Genomic DNA, 24,231 nt, shown 5'->3' with positions numbered 1-24,231 from the left:
TGTGTGGATGGTAGAAAATTAAATAAAATGCCTAAAGAAGACAAGGGAGCATGAACCTGTCTGGCTGTTCAGAGGGTCGTTACATTTTGATACTTTTCGAAATGAAATACACCAGAAATTGCCTTTCCCTCTTTTTCCAAAATGTTTAATTCCTTCCGGGGAAAAAATTCAAGAAAACTGGGGATTTGAAAAATTCTTAACAGTACAGTATATGTAATTTGGTACATATGCAAGTATGACAGTGTTCAGAGAGTTGAGTGTACATGTATAAATCTAAGCTTAGTTGTAAGCAACTTGGGCTTACAACTACATGTAATACATGTCAATACTTTCTAGGCCATAGCAGCCATACTTTTCAAGTACATGTATCAAAGCACACAATTATATGTATTTCAATATCACCGTTTCCATAATATAAATTAATTATAAAAATGCAATGAGCCAACCAGTATACAAAACCAGCATTTACAAAAATAACGCTTTCATAATACTCTGTATATGTAAATGAATACATCTCCCAAACTGATCATTAAGCCTTTCCCCAAAACTATGAGGGTCGAATCAGAGAAATACTGTAATTGTTTTTTTAACGAAATAGGTTCCAAATCAACATTTGGACAAGTACATGTACAGTGCACTGTTTTTGCAATGAATACTGAACACATTTTTTACAAAGGAAATCAACTCTCCTAGGCCTTTCGTTTCATGATGTGTTCAATTCCATGTGGGGCAAAGTTTTATCCCACAAGTTGGTCTCAAAGTGTCTCCTCAATACAGAGCCAGCCAGGGCAAAGTCATCTGATCATCTATGAAGTTTGGCTTTTTTGCGCTCTAAATAGCGCTTCCTTGCCTCTGCCACAGAGTCCTCGCTATTTCTTATGCTGATCTGAACCCGCGTCTCTCCTGACTTCTCAGCTGTGTGAGAAAAAAAAGAGTACAGGAGTTTAGTGTTTCAAATTGAAAAGCACATTCTATCATTAATCTATAAACTTTATAATTTTGTAGAAAGGATCTCACATTTGGGCTGTTCAATAGCAGTTCTGTCAGAGAACTCCGCTTCGACAATGTCAGTTTCATCAGAAATCTTGGGTGCAAGACATCCACTCAAGGCGTACACATCAAGTTGGTGTAACCGTGGCAACAGCTCCTTAATCCACTCATACTTTGCCTGATCATTCAATGAAACAGACAAGCACTTAAGAAAGATTCTGCTTGTTGATTTGTCTTGTTGATGTTGGTCACTGCAGTCAGCAAGCAGTTTGCAGCAGGTTTCCATTTCACATTTGAGAAAAAAGTTCAAAATTCACAAGAGCCACAAAATGGATCTTTTTTAATATAAGTTTAGTTTGTTCATTTTCCCCCAGTTTTGCGAGTCACCACGCCCGTGTTCCCTGGGAGTCATCACACAGAGACTGATCTTGAGACTTGAGTTAACACAGGAGCCACAGGCTGGTTTGACAAGGGGAGGGAGGTAGTGGGAATACATTGTACACCTTTCTCAGGCAATGACTACTCACTTACATACATTAGAACACTGTTACAAGGTCCTTTTTCCTAAGAGTCTCCAATCCTCCGATTTCCATATAACTCTACATATACCCTCGGGGGTTAGGGTTAAGACTAAGACTTATCAGAACCCGAACACAAAGAAAAACAAAGACTTGGAACCTACGATACTCCTTGTTATAAATATGTGTTCGACTATGCTTCCTTACAAAAAAAGGTTTTGGTAGTATGCATATGGACAAAAACTGGATTTGACAGAGAACAATAAAACCTAACTATCCAAAGGTCCTACTAAACCTAATTGCCTGGTCATTTACTCAAACAGCCACACACTCAAAGGGAATCACGTAATAATGCAAGGAAATAAATGTGCAGAAGCATTTGGTTAGTCCAAGAAGGGGGTTTGCCCCAAATTTTGTAAAGGATGTTGTACATACCGAGCAGACAGTTCTCATGTAGACTTTGGACGTCCAGACAACCTCATGGTGTATGATCCAGTCTAGGTCCTCTCGGCCAAATAACTAGGAAATCAGACGAACGCCATGACAGTGGGAAACTTGAGTCATTAACTTTGTCTAAAACAAGTTTTGAAATTAGCTTATGGTTTTGCTGGGTGTGTATCACCAATGGCAGTATTTGAAAACACTGACATGATGGGTTTTCTCAATAAATGCACAGTTCCTGGCGGTCTATTATTAAACTGGCAACTGTGACAGAAAATGAACATTCAACAAGAAAATATATAGAAACTTTTGTTCACAAAGTTAATCTGTATTGGTTGCATTGAATTAGGTATATTACTTGTGATGACGGATGGATAAAAAGTGTTGTGCCGTGTCCTTCCATGGTTCAGAAGCCTTGTCCTGATGGTGCCTTCCTGGCAACATTACAGAAGAACCCTGCACATAGGGACCGACTCAACAAATCACCGTGGGTGGAGCTCGATGACACCTTCTCTTCGGGGAAAGCAGACGACTACAACTGACAAAAAAGGAAAAAAATCTTGTGTTAATGCAGGGTCAATACAAAAGCAGCCTTTGTTTGATTCAGATGGATAAGATTGGAAATTATCTAGCTCTGCGGAGGGGCGAGAGGGGAAAATATACAGATAACAGATACAGCCTGTCCTAGAGTATATCAAAAGAAAAACATCACGAAGCTATACAGAGACAAGCAGCACGTTTTCGCAAAAGGCAATTACAAAAATACACCAGGAACAGCCACTAAAACGCTCAAGATTATTGGCTGGGAGTCCTTGGAAACGAGAGGGAAAATAAGAAACTCAGCCTGATTTACAAGATGGAAAATAACATGGCAGAAATACCACTCAAGGAAACACCATAAACAGTTTCGTCAAATCTGATCCTCTACTCAAACCTTTGGAAGTAGTTTTCCCCCCATCATCTGTTAAGGATTGGAAGGCGTTACCTGCAAACATCATTATTTGCACTTCACGAGAGATATTCAAAGATGGGTTAACAATGACATGTTTGGACAATCCACACAATGCGCAGGCTGGTGGGATGTGTCCTAATGGATATTTATTTGCCGACTCAACTGTACAGATACACCCTTTAAACCTCAAACCAACAAACCAGAACGGGAATGAAGTTTTTTATTCAGTCTGCCAAGAATATTGACACTCAAGGTGGTATTAATGAAAAGCAAGAAAGTATGGTACATTTGAACCCTGATAAGAAGAGCATTGTTCGTATAAAGTCTTGTTTATAACAGGGACAAGTTTAAGGTCCCCAATCTTTGTTTTGCCTTATTGATAACAAAGGTACACAGACATGTACTTGTTGTAACAAGAAAAACTGTTTAATTCCCAAGGACCTTGTTAAAGAGGATTTTCAGTCACATTACTTTTGACGGTCAGTGTTCAGTTGACACGGATGTGCGTGGAAACGCTCGCCTTCAAACTCTCTCAACATTCTGAAACTGCCGATGCAAATACACAGATTTAAAAAACCACAACAACACATAGGGTACACTTCCTGTAATGCCTTCGCCCTTTATGTTATGTCACGTAAGAAATTTCCATAGTCGTGTTCCGATGTACGTGTTTAAGTGTCAGGTATAAGTGTTCAAGTATTCACAGTGTTTAATCAGTATTTGGGACATAACCATATTGTTACTAGACGTTTCATCAGCCACTCACAGCTTCAAGTCTACTGAAATTTACTCGGGTACTTGGAAAAAGGCTCTATTTACTAGGGGCTTCACTAAAAACTTCACAGTGACAATCTTGCATCATTATTTGGTAGCATTGTACCTTCAGTTGCCCGTTCAAGATGTTTTCCAGCTGTTTGTGGATGCTGGATGCTGTCTTGACTGCTCTCAAGTGTATGTAGTTCCTTCGGCACCATGACGAGGGAGACTCACTGGGAAAGAATAAAATCACATAAATGTCTCAATGTGATGATCTGTGAGGTTAGGGCAGGTTTTCCCTGAATAGAAACATTGACACTGATGTTGTCCTGTTCAAGCAATATGAAAGAATAAAGAGGGAAAATGGTTAAAAACTGAAAAAAAGGAACTCAAATTCAGTTGCTGCACTTCTCACTGTTTTAGGAAAGAAAGCAAGAAAAGAGTACAACAGGAAATGATTTTCATATCAATCCTACTTTTGCTCTAAACTGTGTTTAACACAAAGCATTGCTGATTAACAAGCCAACCTCAAGGTTGGGGGCTGATTGCTTGAAACACCCACTTCAGTTAACGGCAAGGCACTTGCAAAGACTTAATGGCAGCATGCAACCCACACCAACCTGTCAGCATAACGTCTGTACACGGCAAGGAGTGTGGCAAAGTCATTGTTGCTTCCAGCCATCTTGGCAAGTGTTGCGTGAGCCTTAATTGGCCGCTTCTTTCTGTTTCTCGGCATCTCCTGTCAAAAAAGGTTGAATACAATTATATTCTGTTTTCCCACGAGCCACTCCCACAAACTAACACCGTTACTCCATGTGGCGATTTGGGTCTCCAGGTCAGTTTCCGGGTTATGCCTGAACCTGTACCACTGTTTCATGGCAGCTGACACATCCCTCAGGTCCCCTCTCTTACTACATTTCATTATGCTGCTGTGGAAGTACAGTAAGACCAGTCACACCCCAAACAGCTGTGACCTATCAGCACATGTCTGTAAATAATGAGCTCCAGTTGGGTTTGTAGCTCTATGCTGAGAGTGACCACATGGGCCCTTAGGGGTTACTGATCTTTCAACACTCCTTACTCTGCAGTGGTTGGGGTCTAACCAATGGGAGTCTACAGGCTTGTGGTGTATGCCTGGGGTGAGGACTACATGGAATCTTTGCCAAATTGGCCCGTTGGAAAAAGTTATAACCATATTTGGTGATATGGGGAGACTTTCATCACCTTGCAGTCGCCACTTAATCATAACTCCATGATTCCCAGGCTTGTGGAAAAGCACACACTCTTTGTTGATTAGCAACTGTACGGGCAACCAAGGTTGGTGGAAAGTTCACTCTAGATTGGCAACTGGTTTGCTTGAAACTGTACTCATAACCCATTTGTAATAAAGAGGGCGGTATTTTCATTTTAGTATTTAGCAGTTTTTATTATGTTGTGTTTTGAAAGCTGAGTGAGATTTTTGTAAGACTTAGTGAATTATTCTTTTGCTAACCATGAGTAGGTAAAAACTACTAACTAGCAAGGGAGAAGTTTATTCCCAGCTGATTTGCCAGGATAAAGCAGGCTTTGAGATGGAGGCGCACAGCAACAACTCTTACTTGGTGTATATTCTGTAGCACTTCCCCGGCGCTGTTCTACCAGCTCTCCCCGATCTTTATACAGCTTCGGATCTGGATACAAACACAGCACAGAGCATTTTGTTTGACGTCACTATAAACTAGATTTTTTTTCTAATCGAGCCTTTCTCACGAAGCAGCGACTTTTCTCCCCCCACTCAGTAACAATAGTATCAAGATCACCTTGAGATAGGGACTATCTGCAGTGCATCCAGTCCTGTCTGAGGGTTGAAAGATAACTGCTTAACAAAGCCACTGTCCACAACATATCTGTCAAAATTCAAACAGACATAAAATAGTAATTTGTAACACAATTATAAACAAGAAAAAAACCCAAGGCTTCATTCCACAACCGGCCAATCAACATTCAACAGACTTGGACTGATTTCCAAATTTTGTCTGTCTGAGTGTTGCAGTTGAGATCACCACAAGAACAGACAAAAGACCAGTCACAAGACCAGTCACGAGTAACAAATGTGAACAATGACAAAGGAATGCCTTAGTTGCAGTTCATTTGAATAGCTTATGACTTGAATTCAAACTGGCATATGAAGCAAGATATGAAACGGAGAGGACCCGCCCCCCACCACTTTGTGTCGGTCATTGTTTCACTGGATTCTAAGGAATTCTTTTCAGACTCTTAGGGGGGATGCGTTAGGTAACAATATTCTAGAGTGTGTATAGTGATTGAACATGTTGGGGGTGCCCCTTGATCTCATTTCTTATACAGACTGGAGGTCTTGTGTCGATCTTGTGCTGGTCTTGTGTGGTCTTTTGAAAGTCTTAAGTGGTCTTGACTACAATGCCGGTCTGTCTCCCTCTTCATCTTTGGTTTTACAAAGTAAAGTTTGCACAGTCAAGGCCCTTATGCCCAATGCAGCTACATTTTCTGAAACAGACACATCAAACTACATGTATCTGATGTGAGGCTTAAGTTTTGTGCTTTTCCAACATTAACATTTGAAACTGATTGCAAGGCTCGAAAGGAATCTAAAAAAAATGAGACAAAGTGGAGCTTGGAAAAAGCAGCAAAGTAGCAGCGAGACATCATGTTCAATATTAGACTCCAGTCGTTCAATAAAATGAATGAAGTTTTTCTTACTTTATGCCGTCTATTGTCAATGACGTCCCTGCAATGTTGGTAGCAACCACGCACTTCCTAACGCCATCTCTGCTGGGTGAAATATCCGTCTTTGAGCATCTAGAAAGGTGAAATAAGACAATACTCCACCAAGTGACTAGGTGACTAGCGTAAGGCGTTTTCAATTTGACATTGAAGTGGAGTGGTCTGTGCGAACCGGATGTTTCCATGTTCTCATGCAGTTTCAGAGAGAGCATTATAACAACATGGCAAGGGATAAAACTATTCTGTGGATGGCCATCAAAAACAGCATATTTATAAGTCTGTGGAAAAATATACGAGTTGGCAGTTTCAGCAGAAACGTTCAATGAATTGAAAATGAAATAGCGTTTTTCCCTTTAGCCTTGGCTTAGGGAGGGGTGGACTTGACTGGGGCTGGAGGTGTTCTAAATAAAGAGGCCTGGGAAGCAGAGAAGTTGGTTACAATGGTTACAGGTCCTAGAATAAAACCATTCCCATCAAATTTTCCTAGAGCAAATTTTCAAACACCTGGTACAACCCAATATAATTTCTTGTTTATTTACTAATTTTGCACAAGGCCAGCAATTGAAACCATCACAAATATGTGTCAACACTCACCAGTTGCCATGGATCCATAGCCTGGTAAGACCATGAGGGCTTCTACTGTCGGGTCTCTGATATCGTGCCGGTAATCAATCCGCTCTGACTTCTTAAAGATAATGTCACAGGCTTTTTCAATCTCTGGCTGACCAGTCAGAAATACCAGGATATCTCCTTGCTTTTGCTCCAAGTGAATATCAAGAACGGTGTCCACAACCTAAACAGATTAACAAAGTTTGCCTAATCAAATATCAGGACACTGCCAACACCAACAGTTTCGAGTGATCACTTTTGAATATTCAAGTTATAAAAACAACAAAGAGATCAAGTTTAAGATGGGAACTGAGTTTTCTTCACTGAATGTCAAACTGGGAAGTATGCAACCATGGTCGGTTCGAGTAATCATTTTTTAAATGCAGAGAAGAGATTGAAATTACCAGAAAATAAAATAAATTTTGATATCTTTGTCAATCTAAAGTTTCTGTTGAATACATTCCAAATCTCCAAACTTTGGAATTACCGACTGAAGCACAAGGCTTGTAATCATTGATTCCTTATTATTATTTATGCAAAACACGGATGTTTATATGAATATGAATATTACATTTTGCTCCAACCAGGAGTTATTGCAAGTCACCAGAGACGAAGTATCACTGAATGGGAAAGTACCATCATCTTTTCACACTTCATTGACCTACTCCTTGCCCCTTTAGAGGCTATTGTGGGTCGATGGTCACACAAAGTGCCCGAGAATACCGTCTTGTTTAGCAAGCAAGGTATCTTCAGGTTACTTCCCTCTCTGTTAACTGTTCGCCGAGTACGACCACAGACTTGAACCATCGATCTCGGCTGCAAACACGAACACATTCGCACCCCAAGATCTTTAGAATTCCACCCTATTTCTGCATTCGGAAAATATAATCGCCCACACTAACCGACCACATTTTGGGTACACATAACTAAACCAGCAATCGGGTAACCTACAATAAGCAAACTCCTCACACCGGATATAAATATGAAACTAACAAACCACTGGGAAACGCCAACATTTCAGCGAAAAACTACCATAATCCGCAAATCGGCTACGATTTGAGCATGATTTTCACCAAAAAACCAACAAACCAAACTAAAACAACAGTTTCCCTTATCCACAACTTCCGGTCACATCTTACCCAAACCCAACCCTCAAAAAAGCAATTTGTTACCCAAAAAGAAACACACACACCAGCCGAAAACACTGGGATTCCACTTACTTAGCACATCAGCGCACCTTTTGGACAATGCACTGACCAATCACAACGCACAGTTCTTTTGTTACACTTCAGCCCATCCTCTGCCACATTACACAACCAACAATCTATAAACACCTATCTGGCCACTTCACAACCATTCAGACAACATGTCTAAGCTGAACAAATCTTCGGGCAAGAACAAGATCAAGGCCAACTGCCGAGTTCCACCTTCAGCTCCGACTTGGACATCCCCTGGGGACAACAACAGGCCCCAGATACATCCAGTGAGGACGATTCACTTCTCCTATCACTGGACATACAGTCCCCTGATCCACCGTCAACCAGCAAAGAACAAGTCTCACAACAATCACACCACTTAACTGACACACAATTTAAACGGGTGAAGGCCATTGAAGCAAAAAAACCACCAAGCTACATTGACGTCAGGGTGCGCCCACCTCGGCCTCACCACACATTGAAGTTCCAGGATTCCTTATTCAAACGCTGGGAGAAGCTACAGAACTGCACGGCGCTACTCTTCACCAAGATCACTGCTGAAGAATACCAACAGCAGCTGGTCAAGATGGAGGAACAACTCACCGTTGCCAGACGAGAGGCCTCCAAACCATCGGTGAAGAACTCCACGGCCAAGATCACACCACAGCCTGTAACCTGTTTGAGTACTTCACTCGGCCAAAACCCAACCAAAAGGAGTGAAGAGGAAACACCAAAAATAAGAAAAATCTCTTCTAGCCAACCGGTCTTTTTCAAGACCACCACTTCTATAAAAGAGAATTTTTTCAGCCAATGCTGTCATATATAACCACCATCTGAATAAAGGAATTATAATCTGAACCCACAAGTATTCCCTTTACTTTCACTTCACACATAGTGAACTGAGGAATACAACCATATACTTTAAACGAGATTCCTTGAGTTAACCAAGTCAATCAAAGCAATGGCCAAAAGAAAACTAAACAGAGAAAAGAAGAGAACACTCAGTCAAATCAAAAAGAACTGTTTCTCCACTACTTACCGAGCCAAAGCCAAAATCACCAAATCCAACCGCATAAATCGATTAGCGGAACAATTTGAAACGTTCAGAACCAACCTATCCAAAGCAACATTAACACACACGGAAAAGATCGCTTTAGGAAAAGGTCTCAACTTCGTTCCCACCCCCGCTAAACCAAACTGCACCACGCTTATAAAAGACATAAATGCCTTCAACTGAAAACTCAGAATTGCACAACAAACGATCCATCAACCATCCTTTCAAACTTCAATCAACTTGGCATCCAAAATCCACACCTAGTGCAACACGAGAACAATACTTGGAAGCCACCAAATTCAAACTTGCCCACATCAGACTACGATATCGACAAAACAACATTTCCAAATCTGAACTCGCCGCTCTAAGAAGGCTTAAAAACAACCCGGACATCGTAATTAAACCCTATGACTAGGGCAGAGGTAAATGCATTATGGATATCCAGGATTACCTTGAAGTGGGTTACCACCATCTTGAGTGCCACCTTTACACTGAATTGGACCAAGACATAAACCCGCAAACCACAACCCTGGTTCACAACAAGCTCATTGAAATGAGAAACAACAACCAAATCGACAATGCCACTCTGAGATATTTAGATCCACTTCCACAGAAATGCCAATGTCCAATCATGTATTTTCTCCCTAAAATACATAAAACCCCGCCACTGGGAGAACCCTTTGTTGGACGCCCAATCATAAGCAGATGCGCAAGCCCAACATCAAAAATCTCAGAATACATACATGTAGACTACTTTCTCCTTCCCATAGTAACCGTGCAACCAACATACATGTATGTCCGCGACACAGCCGATTTATTGCGCAAATTGGAAGGAACATCCTTTCCACAAAACGTCCTAATAACAAGCATTGATGTTGTTTCAATGTACACAAATGTCCGTCAAGCAGAAGCAATCCAATGCGTATGTGATGCTCTGGACAAATCCAACTATAATTACACTATCACAAACCCAACTCAACATATGTCCAATTACTTCTGGAACTCATCCTGGGCCTTAAGTGTTTCCGCTTCGGAAACAAATTCTTTCTCCAGAAAATTGGATGTGCCATGGGCTCTACAGCCAGCCCAGAAATTTGTGATATTACCCTTCATAAATTTGAGAACGAAATACTCCTCGAAGCACGCAACATCCTCACATGGAAGCGATATAGAGACGACATACTAGTCATCTACAACGGAAATGTAAACCAATTTCAAAAATTCGTTGCTCACATGAACGAACTTCACCCAACTCTGAAGTTCACATACGAGGCCTCCGAAACAACAATAAACTACCTTGACCTCACTACTTTCTAAGGAAAATGCTTCCGTAAAACGGGTATTCTAGACACAAAGGTCTACACAAAATCCACGGAAACATTCCAGAATCTCCATAAAACTTCCCCCCACCCACCCCACACATTCCGGGCATTCACATATGGCGAAACCCTCCGTTACACCAGGAACACTACCAACGAGGAGGATTTCAAACTCAAGGTCAAATCTTTTTCGGACAAACTACTCAACAGAGGATACACCCCGACAGAAATCGAAGCAACATCCAAAGTCTCACATGCCGAACGACCAAGGCTAATAAACAATACAAAGGATGTAACAAAGCACAAGAACCAAAACAAACAAGTCTTCGTTACCACCTACAACCCAGCCATTAACCACCGTGATCTTCACCGAGCTATAAACAAACACTGGCACCTCATTCAAAGCAATGGACTACTCTCGGAAATCTTTCCGGAACCCCCATTCATTGCTTTCAAAAAAGCTCAAAACATCAGAGAAAAACTAGTGAGAGCTAAACTACCGTCTAATATAACGTAGCCCAATCCAATCCCAACTGACTCGGGCTTTTACCAACAACCAGAAGAAGACGAAACACTAAATATACTGCTCTCCCTATTTGCCGAACAAACCAAAATGCAATAAAATGGCTGCTCTAATTCTCTACTACTACACAAGTAGTTACCCATTCTTGGCCTATCAACCATAAATTACATGCGAGTTTGTACGATTCCGCTCCCGGAATCACCCACATTGCAACTGATGAGTCCCATACGAAAGGACGAAAGCATGCTCTTGGTATCAAGAGGACTTAAAAAACAGTCCTCTACTCGCACCACCAGTCAATTGACAAAAAAACCCAATGATTGGTCTCGTTCTTACAGTACATGTATGTCCGTCCATAATCCATAATATTGGACATAAAAAGGCACGAGTTTACATACTCCAACCAGGAGTTATTACAAGTGACAAGAGACAAAGTGTCACTGAATGGGAAAGTACCATCATCTTTTCACGAAACTGAAATAGCTTATGTACTTCGTTTAATGATAGAATTTGACTTGTACTGTATACGTATTAACCCATTTATTTCATTTGTGGGTACCAGTTCCCGATCTTATACAAACATTTGCTTGTACGCTGGAACTCTCATATAATTTCCATTATTCTGATATATGTTCACATGCATCTTCTGAATGATATGAAAATAAACTATACCATACAATTTGCCTTTACTGTATCATCTTAATTCCAACAAATATCAAGTATGATAATGGTTACCTTGGTTACGTAATTGACTGTTAAGTCCCTCTGCATGTTGCTCTCCTCAATCAGATTGCAGTAGATATTCTTGACCGCATGCAATCTACCAGGGATTTCAAAGACCGGGCAACCCCCGAGGAAGTCTGAGAATTTGCCCTGGTCAAGGGTCGCTGACGTGACAATGACCTTTAAGGAGCCTCGCCTTCTTTGGGTGGACGGGGATTGAGAATTTAGGAAGAGTTGCTTGACCAAGCCAAATAGGATGTCCTGTGGACAGACCATGATAAAAATCTTTTCATTGTTAATTAATTTGGGATTTTTGCCCTTGCCCAACGTGTATTAAAACATTGTATACTCAGTGTTTGCCCCCGAAGGCTTGTGAAAAAAACCACAAGCGTACTCGAATGGGACTTGAACCCATGACTTCCTGCTAACTAATGCAGATGTCTTAGTTAACATCCTCCCGGCGCAATCCATCCTTGGAAATACTTTCATTGTTCTTTTTTGTTTGAATGTTTGTAGGTTTCTAACTCTTTATCTTTTGAATACACAAAATAGAATCAGCAACCTTCTTTGATATGATCTTCATGAGTTTAGACAGATTATAAAACTTGAATGATACAAAAGCAAGGTGTAGAAAAACTTGGTTTCATACCGTGTCCAAGCTGCGTTCACGAGCCTCGTCCAGAACGATGACACTGTATCGACTTAGCTCCTTGTCTTCAAGAAATTCCCTGAGCAGGCAGCCATCGGTCATGTACTTGATAGCCGTGTCTGGAAATTAATATGATCACCGTAAAAAATCCGTCAGATCAAACTGATATCACAATATGTCTACTCGGCAAATACACAAGTGTTAACTGTTCCAATAGAAATATGACAAACGTGTCCAAGGTGACAAGATTCTGTATGATCATGCTTGATTAAAGTTGACTTTAAAATGAAGAAAGCAGTGAAGCAACAACACTTGCTTCCAGTGGTAAGGGGATTTAAAAACCTTCCAACTGTCAGACATGAGTCATGGTGGTATTGGGAGTAGGTTTTTTTCTTCTATTTCCTGTTCAATCAGAAATCACTGACACCTGAAAAAAAAAAATTCCACCGAAATAGCAGTAACACTAACAAATTTTTCACACATTTTGACTTAAAAGGCCAGAGACATAATGTAGACTGTACATTTTAAGACGGAAAGGTTTCAAGCAAAACAATACAACTTAATATAAATTTGTGCGAGAGTAAAGATTGCGCTTAACAACCATGTACATGTATGTGCATAGCATGTATTGTGTTTGGGGGACTTAATTGTGACAAATCATTATCCTCTTCCTAACTTAGGAAAAAAAGAGGGATGCATTATTGGCATATGCTTTGAATGGTACCGATGCAATGCCAGCTGTATAAAAATGGGTGAGGCTGGTTCACAGCGAAAGACACTTTGCTAAAAAAAAGCTGAACAGGGGATCAAGTTACATCTAATCATGGCTAATGCTGATTTAATATTTGTATTCAGAAATAAGGCAATTAGCTAGCCCATGTAGCCAAATGACATACTGTACACAGGTACAGGGTCATGCAGTTTAGCATCAAATGTATCTATTCATGTTACTGCTCATTTACACTGTCTTCAACTCTTTACTTCTGTTTTGAATGTTCAGTGACTGTCGCATTTTTTCTTGTCTGTTTTCAGTGTTTTTGTCCTTAGTCCAATTGTCTGTCTACAGGCTGTTCTCTACAAGCCCTTGCTTATATCAACAGATACTTCTGCCACACTTTTTGATAAGTTTTAACAAATGTTTTACCCTCAGCAAAATCAGGTATAATAATAAGTGATATATCTGATCACCTACCTGTATTTACACTAACGCAATGTGGTATATCCAACGCTTTTTCTCATGTTCAACATACTTGTACTGCAACTCGGAATGTTACTCCTGATAATCTCCATAGGTTCCACAAGGAGCTTTTTCTTTAAACCACTTGATGAGCTGGAGGTTCTTAACATAATAAGAAAACTAAACGACAAAAAAGTGTTGGGCATGACCTAGTTAGTGCATCGTTAATCAAATATTCCTCCTCAGCAATTGGTAAACCCTTGGCCAGTATCATTAATCTTTCTTTCACAACTTCATGTAGTATCGTTCCTAAACAATTAAAGATTGCAAAATTAATTCCTGTATATAAAAATAGTGATCCTAATAGCATCAACAATACCGACCCATTTCAATATTATCCTATTTTTCTAAAATATTCAAAAAATGCGTATATATTCGTATTCTTAAGTTTTTAAATAAATTTAGTCTGGTAACTGACTGTCCATTTGGTTTCCGTACCAATCATACTACTACTCATGCAATCTTTGACTTTCTGGACAAGGTTTCTTGTGCTATTGATGATTCCAAACACACTCTGGGGATATTTCTTGATACAATTGATCATGACATTCTATTGTATAAATTGAATTATTATGGCGTGCGAGGAGTAGTGGTTTAGAAGTTATCTCTTGGACCGAAGACAGTATTTTTAACTATTGGACAGTCAAATTCAGATACATGTATACAAAGATTAAGCTGTGGAGTTCCACAAGGCTCAATCCTTGGTCCCTTGCTGTTTTTAATTTATATTAATGATTTTGTTAAATCGTCAGATGTCTTTTCATTTATTTTATTTGCGGATGACTCAAACCTGTTTCTCTCACAAAATGACTTAAATACACTTACTGAAAATGTTAATTTAGAGCTGAAATCTATTGCTAATTGGTTTAAGGCTAACAAATTATCACTAAATATCACTTAGACTTATTATATGCTGTTTAACAACTCTGCCCATGAATTTGCTGGGGATATTATAATTAATGATACTTCAATTTTAGAAAGCTGTCTTAAATTTCTTGGAGTTTATATAGATGCTGGTTTAACTTGGAAGGATCATATTAATTACTTGTGTAACATAATACCCACAAACATTGGGGTCATTTGTATACATTGATTTTATCATACCTGAATTATAGTACACTTATCTGGGGACAATCCTCATCAAATAGTCTTAACAGACTATTACTTCTACAGAAAAGGGCTCTTCGCATAATTTGCTCATGCAGACCCTCTATTTGCTCAGTGTAGGACTCTTAACATTAAGGATATATATTACCACTAACTTTGGTCTCTCATGTACCAGTTTACTACAAATACCTTACCTTCTCTTGTTCAGGCAATGTTCATTCGTAATCTTGACCTACACACCTATTTCACTCATCTAGCCTTTCATTTTCACCCCCTACAAACCTGTACTATCCTTGCCCAAAGAACTGTTAAATATGAGGGACCTAAGTTATGGAATTCATTATCAGATTCACTTAGAAATTTAAATACTCTGTCAGCTTTTAAAAAGAATATACAAGATCTCTTCGTTAAATATATATTCGTAATTCGCACATACACACATTTCTGCGTTTTTGCAATTAATACTGATATCTTAATTTAACATACCATACTGGTTTCAGGCTACACAAACTTGCAACTACATGTTTACTTGTTTTGTCTGTCTTTGTGTGGTTTTGTGTGTGTGTGTTTGTAATTTAATAAGTAATGTTACAAACGGGGCCCAAATCTACAAGCATTGCTTTCATTGGGTACCCCTCTACAGCATCCTTTCTAAAGTGTATTGTAGTATCATTCAATCATATTTATGTATTTATTAAAAGTTTTATTATTATGTGTGATTATTATGCTGTAATGAAATAAATCTTGAAATGCTTCAACATTTTCACTGCTAAAATTGACTTTTTAGGATGTATGTTATCACCTTGAGATGGCTAATCATGCTAATGTTATAAACTACCGCAAGGGAAAAGGAGTGATGTCCGTGTATGGAACTCTTGCCTTACTTATGCTATCACTCCCTCGCTGGAACTGTACTGCCAGCCTACAGGCTTACCTTGCCGGCGGCACAGGCCTTACCATGCTTACTGATACTGATAGGTTAAGCCTAGTACTAGTAGTAGGCCTAATACTGCTAGTACTAGTACCGTACTACTAGGAAAAAACATCAAAAATGAGAACAAGAACAACAAACCTGCTTCATAAAGGAACTGCGGAAGTTGTGTTGACTTTTCACTCCCGGTTTCGCCAACAATAATAAGGGACTGTGAATCCTTAACAGCCTGAAGAATGTCTTTTTTGTGTTTTTGAATTGGAAGCGAAACAGAACCGGAACTGTCAGTCATGGAGGCTGCCATCTTGAATGATCGGTTACGTAGCGAAGGTAGAGGCGCCAGACTATTATTACACATAAAGCTATCAATTTAACAGTTGAATCCTGGACTTCTTTCCACCACAACTCATGTACATACAGTATCCAACGGTAAACATCTTTTCATTATGTTGTGCAATAAGTTTGTCGATGTTTGGTGCAATTTTGTCTTCCGAAGCTAGAGGCTGTATAAACATGATAAAAGAAGATCAGAAATCATGTTGTCACTCATCAGAACACAAAACACGGGTTGCTTGCCCAAGTCGTCAGGTTTTCTGTGCAGGAGTGTGATCAGATTCAGTGGTACGGTGACGTGAACAGGAAAGGGTGGGTTCAGAGCAATGGGTACCGACCACTGTCGGCTGAGCATGGCATTATTACTCTTAGGAGTGATGAGGGGGCAGGGCGCGTTTAACTTTGTATAATTTCAGGTAGTTTCACCCTCTTGTCAAGTCTTTTAGATCAAAGGACATGAAAGAATAAATGAAACGCATGAAATCAAGTTTTTAAATGTACATGTGGTGTCTTTTGACACTTGATTTCGCTTTGAACTCATTCTACATGTAAGTTAAAGTACATGCTCTGTCTGTGATACTTCGATGGGATTCTTTTGACACTCTCTTAACATCATCTTTGACATCACTTCTTAACATTTGGACATGGGCAGCGATAGCAGCAAACATGATAATAATTTTTTTTTTTTGAGAGTGGGAATTTTGGTCCAGTCAGTTTAATGCACTGAGTCTGAGCATTGCACATGTATGTACATGTATTGAACTATATTCACGAGCTAAGATTTCTAAAGCTAGCTTTCCAACAGATGCAGTACATGTATGTGAGCTATTTTACAGAGAAATGAAATGCTGAATTAATTGAAAACTTTGGTTTGAATTTTCAGCTATTAATTCCTGAACATCTGTGTGATGACATGTTAATAAATATTAATTTTCTTTTATTATGAAAATACAATATGCAGCTTCTGACTAGTGCTGGCAAGTAATGACATTAAAATTGTCAAGAAACAAGGCAAGGCAGCTCACAGATGGTACATGTGGAACACTCTTGGATGACATTCCAGCATACACCCATGATTTCTAGTATTTATTAACAAATTCAAGTATTAATACAGTGTCATTTTTACAGCATATGTCTTCATTCCTTGCAATTAATCCCAGATCATGGCTCTGGACCCTTATTCTCATTTCTCAGAGGATCTGTCTAGTGAACTGGAGGCCCTCCGTGCAATATTTGTGGGTGAGGGAGAATTTAAAGTTGAGGAGTTACCAAAAGATGGAGACTATTGCTGTGTGGTGCAAGTGCAACCAGAAGGTCTGGCTCAACTACAGCACTGCCCAGAAATCAATTCTGGACACTGTGGAGATGTTCAAAAAAGAGAACCAGAACACTGAGGAGAAGGAGGCATGTGATGCAGTGGAGAATGAGGAGCGAATGGAAGTAACAGAAGAATCACAGCAAGAACATGCTACACTACAAACAGAGAGGAGGCAGCGACCTTCACGCAGCCCCAATTACTTCTTTGCTATCCGCATCACCGATCCCGTCATCCGTAGGTGTGTCTAACGCATCCAGAATGCAGTCTGTGATGAGGAGCCACGTCTGGAGAACTGGCGCACTGACACTGCCCGTCTCCACCTCACACTGTGCACAACGGGCCTGGACGGCCAGGAGGATATGTCCAAGGCCATCCAAGTCCTCAAGGTGCTCCAGGGAGACATCTCCAGCCTCCTCTCCCTTGTCACCATGCTCAGGTTTCAAGGGTTGGACCAATTTCACGGCCGCATCCTGTACTCTGCTCCAGAGGAGTCCCCGGCTCTGGCTAAACTCTCCCAGATGCTACAGGTGGGGTTGGCTGAGGCAGGAATCAATTTAGCGGGCAATCGTCCCAAATTCAGCCCCCATATAACTCTCCTAAAGGTGGATTGGAGGGCAACTGATGCGTTTGACAACACACCCATACGCCTTGATCATTACCAACAATTCTCACAAGCATTTATTGGTGTACAACCCATAGATACCATCCACCTGTGCTCCATGATGGACCCTCCCCGGCCAGATGGGTTTTACTATTGCCTTGGTAGTATGGACATTCAGTCTGAACACTCAATCTAGCCTTGAAATGAAAGAACCGCTTTACTCACAACAATATTAAACTATATATTTTAAGTTTACCCTTGTCCTGTACTTTAATGAACAGGAATATTTAATTTCAAAGATGAGATTGCACCGGGGAGATGTAAATGAATTTTGGATTTTTTCCCTGCCCAAGGAGTATTTTTAGATGTAACTACCTCTGATAGGTCTCTTGCATAAATCATTCAAAAGCTATTCTAGCACACCAACAGTTTGATTTGTCAGCCTTAAGCTACTATAGTTGGATTTAGGGACCCGGAAAGGGTCACACAACATATAGTTGTCCTTCGAAACGTGCCATGGAGATTCTTGAGTCAAACCTTTGCAAATACAAACTTAAAGCAGTGTACTCAACAGCAAGGACACATTTACCAACTTGTCAGGAGTTGGCAAGCCGTTGTTTGTCTAGTTGTTTCCATTTATAAGTATGGTCTACTGAAGATGGTGTGACTACACCTACATGTAGACACGTTTTTTGAGAGGGAGGCATAATGACTCAGATCAACATTTCTCAATGATATATTTTACGGCAACAACAAGTCATCTAGCTGAGTGTGCATTGATTGTTAAATGCCACCAGATCTGCAAATATGCCCTGATGTATTCAGATTAAACCTCCATTTAAGTAATAATAAATCTGCATTTGTGTAGAGCTCAGCCTTTAGATCTCCCCACAGAATTCATTGCATATGTAGTGCCCTACATACATAAATGAGTAAAAATAGAAGATCATCTTTGTCTTCTTGTTTTGTTATTGATACCTATAGTTTCTTTTGGCTGTTGTCAATGATTTCACTTCTAGCAAGATCATTACAGATAACTAATACACTGTGTGTTAATCTAGAACATGCAAGATTATCCTTGGCTTGGAATATGATTCCTGTGATAATGCCCTCCAAACACTTGGGTAAGACATGTTACAGATATAAAGGCAAAAGCTGTGCGAGTCACTTGCAAAGTCTATACCTACTTCTGAAGTGAATAAATGTCTCATCTCTGCTGTCTTGACTACATATCAACTACTAAAGCAGTACAATTTTCTGTACCGTCCTGTGGAACAGAACTTTTTAAGAAAAGTGTGACGTCCTATCTTATCCAGTTGCTGGACGACAAGTCATTGGCAATGTTTTGCCTGTTTTTTTTAACTCGATTCCATACTTTTGTTATGGTTTGTTTTTTTATTGCATCCTCTTTGTATTTTATTTCTTACTTAATCTTTCGTTTCAAATGTATGCATGTAAAGATCTCTGCAATTCAGCCTTTGGCTGCTATTGAGATTTTAATAATAAATCATGAATGAATAACTTATGGACTTGTCCCAAGTTCAACAGACAAACACAAGTATATTTAGAAATACAGTCCATCATAAAAAGTGACTGATTGATTAATACTCCTTTTGAATTTTTTTTTCTGGCAAGTGATCGTTTTGAAGATAGCAGTGAAAGAAGGCCATTTCTAATGACACCTCTAAAGATGCATTTTTTAAAAATTCTCATTGGCAGTTTGCCTTAGGTACCTGTCTTCACAATTTGAGCATAATGCACACATGATAGAGTACCTTTAATGAATTGTCATCGATGTCTGGGTATAAAAGTGCAAGTGCACCGTGCGGGGCAAGTTCCTGGTAGACCTGTTGCCAGCGAGTGGTGCCACGCCCGCATGGGCCGTAGTTGAATAGCCAGTGGCAGTACTTGTGAGTAAAGCAACTTACCAAGAAAATAAGTTGATGTAATTACTTCGGATATGTTTATGAGAAGGGACTCCATCCACAGGTTGTTAAACTTGTTGTCATACCCCACTCTGATAAGTTTTAACGCCTCCCAGGCGCGGACATTAAAGGCTTTCAAAAGAGCAGAAGTACGAGCTGTGACAGACTATGGAATGGATCTAATATGGAAGAATAATCAATGAGCTATTAAACTTATAAGGAGGGAGATTAATTGAAAATGTTTCTACAAAACCTAAACAATGTAAAAAAACAATGAGTAAAACGAAGGAAAAGCAATCAAATTGTTCTCAGAGATTTGATATATTTGGCATAATATTAAAACACATATTTTCACTGGTATTTTTAATGCATAAATATAGGTGAAATACTGTAGTGAAAGTACGATGAAGTTTAGTTTAAAAGATTAGTCAATTTAGGGGAGTCCCCCAGTGAGTCATGTGGACAGCGCGTGCAGCGTTGTGATTGGCTGCATGCTGTCCACATCCTCGCTAACTTCTGAGAAGTGCACAGCGTGTAGAATGACTAGACCAAATCATTTTAACGGTGCTGCTTTAGCTTGGATTTGAATACATCCTGTGAAGAACTATTTACAACAGGTAGATTGTTCCAGTCTTTTATAGGGGAAACAAAAAATGAGTCCTGGAATGCTTTAGACTTATGACGAATTTGTAGAAATTTTGATCATTCCCCCTAGTTCTCCTGGTGTTAGGCTGGATAAACTAGGTTAACATCAACCAATCCGTATTTCATCTAGTCGAGCACACAAAGTCTCTGGTTTCTCCTTCTTGACCGGAAAGTTTCCCAACCCAGCTTATTTAGGGTACTGGTTACGGAGCTCTCGACCCTACTGTTGTTGTTGGTACAAAATCTGGCAGCCTGCTGTTGGATTCTTTCCAATGATGGTATACTGGTTTTAGCTCTACTAAAACCAGAATCCCACGCAGCCGTTGCATACTCAAGCACATGTCTCTATGGAGTTCCATATCTGCCGTCGCCTGTCGTCTGCCTTTTGCTTTTTGTTGTGTCCCAATTCTGCCATTTACCAGTTCCAAACATGCTATTTTCTGTCACCCGCCGTGCGTTGCCTGTCGTGCATTAGCCCCACTAGTGTGGCAAGGACTCTCACTCCCGATCCAATCCTTATGGGGCTAGTCGTGCATCGCAAACAGGACCTGCAAAAGCCGGGGTTTAACAAACGACAATGTGATGATTCCATTCACTTCTAAGGATCTTTTCCCAATAAGGCAAGTACAAATCCCACCTGCAATACTAGTCCCATAATTAATGCCAATAATGCTAGACTACCCCTGCCCCTTGACAAGAAAATGTCACCTGTCTGAGAATTCAACCAAGTGTTTTTTTGGGGAAAAGCATTTTCAGCATAGCAAAAATGTTCAGGCCAACTTATCCACAGTCTAATTCTAATTTGCATACTTTACAAATGTGCCAACTTGTTTTCATCAAATCCTAGAAAGAAATCTGCCAAGCGATACAGATGTTCCATTTTGTCCTCTCAATTTCACTTTGAAATACAGAAATACTAGACAGTGCTGTGGATAACAAACTGTTTATTAAATGTATTGTTGGGGGCAATTACCACTTGGTTTAAGTTTCAGAAAGTGTGACGTGTTGGTTTTTGTGGGTGTGGTTGCCACGGTGGACAGACTGATGAGAACAGGTTGTCCAGCATATCAGCAGTATTTATGGGGCTAACAAGTAACGTTACTGTTTAAAAGACTTCTGTGAGTCTACCTGCAACTCAAGTCATGTCTAATTTGGGGTATACAGCAGATTTCATCATAGGTATACCCGCCCTCAAAAAAATATTGAGTCAGTTCGTCTCTTATGAAAACTATTAAGGAATCAAACATTGTAATTAATTTGTTATCTACATTCCGTTCTGTGGGATATCGTGCATGGACAGACAGAAATATTACATAGGCTATAGACATAAATTCAGGCCATTAATGAGTAAAGCTAAGTCTAGAGTAACTAAGTTATCGAGAAAAACAATCTACCCTAACAAAAGTTTATTTTGTTAATTCATTTATGTAACAAAAAATGGTATTTCATATACACGTCACTTGATCGATGTCAGGATATTATTTCTTCTTGCGTTTGGATAGCCGCTCATTCTTGCGTAAGGTTAAATAAATATATTTGTGGGGTTAGGCCAAGTCAATCCTATCTCCGATCAGGCCAGTCTGCTGGTCCGCCTCAAAAAGGTGTCAGTGGTCCCGCCACACTATATGGCAGTTGACGTGTTCACATGGAAAACCCTGTCTTTGGGGTAATTTGTAGGGAACAGAAAAGATTCAAAGTGAACAGAGATCACACACATTATTACATTTTACAGCTCATTGCTTACTTTCCATGAAAACTATTTCAAAATGAATATTAACAGGATAAACATGCTGCGTCAGACGGACAACTGATCATGTACAAATGTGGAAACTCCAATTTGAATGTGACCCACCAGTGAACTCTCCATTCCATTTCATTTTTACCTTGTGGCCTATGAGGTCTCATAAATGGAAAAGTACATTTAGGTACATGTGTAAATTGTTTTGTGACCGTAACATGCCCAAGTGGAATGTTTTCCCTGTCTGCTAGGCTCAGTGGGACTTAAAAGAATGATCATTTCCAAATTCCCTTTTACTTTTGTTAGTGCATCTAAACCTAAAATCCCCTACGGATGAAATGGTTCAATTCCCAGTTTCAACAATTGAATTGAAATTATTGGGTTTTTGAGGCAAGGCAAAGTAAATTTGACTTGTTCCACACTCGGGCAAGGTTTTAAAACTTAGGCAAGTCCCAACACTCTGTTGGTTGAAGAGTTATTAAATGCAACCACTCACATCCATGAACAGATTCATTCAGACATTAATATATTCTTTTTTTTTGTTTCCACTCTTATTTTCATTCTAATATATATTTTTTTATTTACTAAATAAATCATATAATATGCCCTTTTCCCTGCATTTTTTAAAAATAATTTCCATTTTTTTAACGTGTATATCATTTTGCATGCATAAGCTGCTCAAAATTTCACGTATTTTTAATGTCTTAAACCATTTATTGTGAATACAAAACTAAGTTTTACTGACTGTTTGTAATTTAATATTCTACAACCTGATGTGGGGCTGCAGATCTATGGATGTCGATGATTATTTGCTTTTGATGCTTCTGGTAATGGCTTCTCATTCTAGTCACTGAATTGATCAATGTGGATACTTCTCTATCGCCAGCATTAAGTAAGTTCTTGACCAGGTAAATTGTAAAGTAGGCCCCATGTATAATTATGAGTGCTGTTGTCATTAATAGTTCTCAGATCTCTATCATTTATTCTTACCGTAGGGAGGGAGTCATGATTCCCAAATCCTAGCAATCCATATACGACGAAAGACATGTGCATACTCAATCTGTTTTCAGAATGTAGGTAAACGTACACGTACCTTTTAAGTGCTTGACCAAACACTAGAGACTGCCAGGAATAGGCTTACATTAGGAATCTTGAGTCTTCATTTCCTTCATCTACATCACAACTCAGGTGATGCAGTACGTTCATCTGATGATGTCGGCTGATGTCAACTGCATCGTTTCTACAGAAAAATAAAGAATTGAAGAACTTACACCAACTACTAACTTTCACATTAAACCAAACTGTTATGCTTGCGAACTTGAAACTGCCACCTTAAATTTCACTGAACGATCACTGCAACTACTTTGTACCCATCGTTACTTTGAGATCATGTCTCCCAGGAGCAGGAAATGGTTTCTTCACCTTCATAGATGATTCTGTGATGATTCCTACCACTTTCTTTGATTTGGAGAAATTCCCTGTTAGATTTAGCAATACCCATAACATCACTGATAAAAATAATTTTCATGGAGTTCATTGTCAGACACCGACTGTCCATTGTTTGTCTAGATTTGCTCAAACCATTGAGGAAAATGGAACATCAATACAGGTCGAGTTGTGCTGTTTTGCTTTCCTTCCATGCTCCAATTATCTTGAAATTAAGGATATTTGGGGGATGTAATTTGTGTGATCTTATTAAAAGTGAAAGTGGCCCTCAAGGTATGTTGTTCCCAATGCTTACACATCAAATTTGCTGGAACTTTAACCTTTCATATTTCTGTGTAAATTCATCGCAGAAAATTTAGGATAGAATGCTTCTGTGAAATGTCATTAATTAACTCTTCAAGTCAACCTGTATCTTTGTTTTACAAAGTGACCAACACTCGGGCAAAAGCAATGAGTTGAGTGCGTTCTGTAGTTTGCA

General features: G+C 39.5%; 3 protein-coding genes across 7 annotated transcripts in view; 1 reads left to right on the top strand and 2 right to left on the bottom strand.

Annotated features, from left to right (window-relative positions):
* Positions 1-129: 129 nt before the first annotated feature.
* LOC147795563 (putative ATP-dependent RNA helicase DHX40) lies at positions 130-16,139 on the bottom strand. Of its 4 annotated transcripts, none has more exons than XM_087131612.1 (14): positions 15,889-16,085; positions 13,665-13,829; positions 12,473-12,591; positions 11,836-12,084; positions 6,994-7,192; positions 6,376-6,474; positions 5,457-5,543; positions 5,256-5,327; positions 4,278-4,396; positions 3,782-3,890; positions 2,308-2,487; positions 1,944-2,027; positions 1,018-1,168; positions 130-915 (listed from the first exon to the last, which is right to left on the bottom strand). In XM_087131612.1, the coding sequence occupies exons 3-6, from the start codon at positions 12,572-12,574 to the stop codon at positions 6,392-6,394; spliced, it is 633 nt and encodes a 210-aa protein (XP_086987738.1). In that variant the 5' UTR covers positions 12,575-12,591; positions 13,665-13,829; positions 15,889-16,085; the 3' UTR covers positions 130-915; positions 1,018-1,168; positions 1,944-2,027; positions 2,308-2,487; positions 3,782-3,890; positions 4,278-4,396; positions 5,256-5,327; positions 5,457-5,543; positions 6,376-6,391. The 4 variants fall into 4 exon arrangements, with proteins under 4 accessions (XP_086987738.1, XP_086987739.1, XP_086987736.1 ...); XM_087131613.1 differs by having other exon boundaries at positions 13,665-13,802; XM_087131610.1 differs by lacking the exon at positions 13,665-13,829 and having other exon boundaries at positions 15,889-16,138.
* A 1,306-nt stretch (positions 16,140-17,445) lies between these two features.
* Positions 17,446-18,195, top strand: LOC147795562 (uncharacterized). Its single transcript, XM_087131606.1, has 2 exons — positions 17,446-17,520; positions 17,656-18,195. The coding sequence occupies exons 1-2, from the start codon at positions 17,446-17,448 to the stop codon at positions 18,193-18,195; spliced, it is 615 nt and encodes a 204-aa protein (XP_086987732.1).
* A 1,470-nt stretch (positions 18,196-19,665) lies between these two features.
* The window catches only part of LOC147795561 (uncharacterized), a 44,105-nt gene continuing 39,539 nt past the window's right edge, over positions 19,666-24,231 (bottom strand). For both annotated transcript variants that reach the window (XM_087131635.1, XM_087131636.1), the window contains 2 exons: positions 23,401-23,547; positions 19,666-21,117 (listed from right to left, as the gene is read on the bottom strand). The gene's annotated coding sequence lies outside the window, so the exon portion shown is untranslated. The remainder of the gene's footprint in view (positions 21,118-23,400; positions 23,548-24,231) is intronic.

This window comes from Acanthaster planci, unplaced genomic scaffold, assembly GCF_054643075.1.
Source record: "Acanthaster planci isolate LZ-2023a unplaced genomic scaffold, COTS_SCS Contig4, whole genome shotgun sequence".
Taxonomy (NCBI): Eukaryota; Metazoa; Echinodermata; class Asteroidea; order Valvatida; family Acanthasteridae; genus Acanthaster; species Acanthaster planci.
The sequence above is the reverse complement of the archived record's forward strand: the minus strand, read 5'-3'. Positions and strand labels throughout refer to the sequence as shown.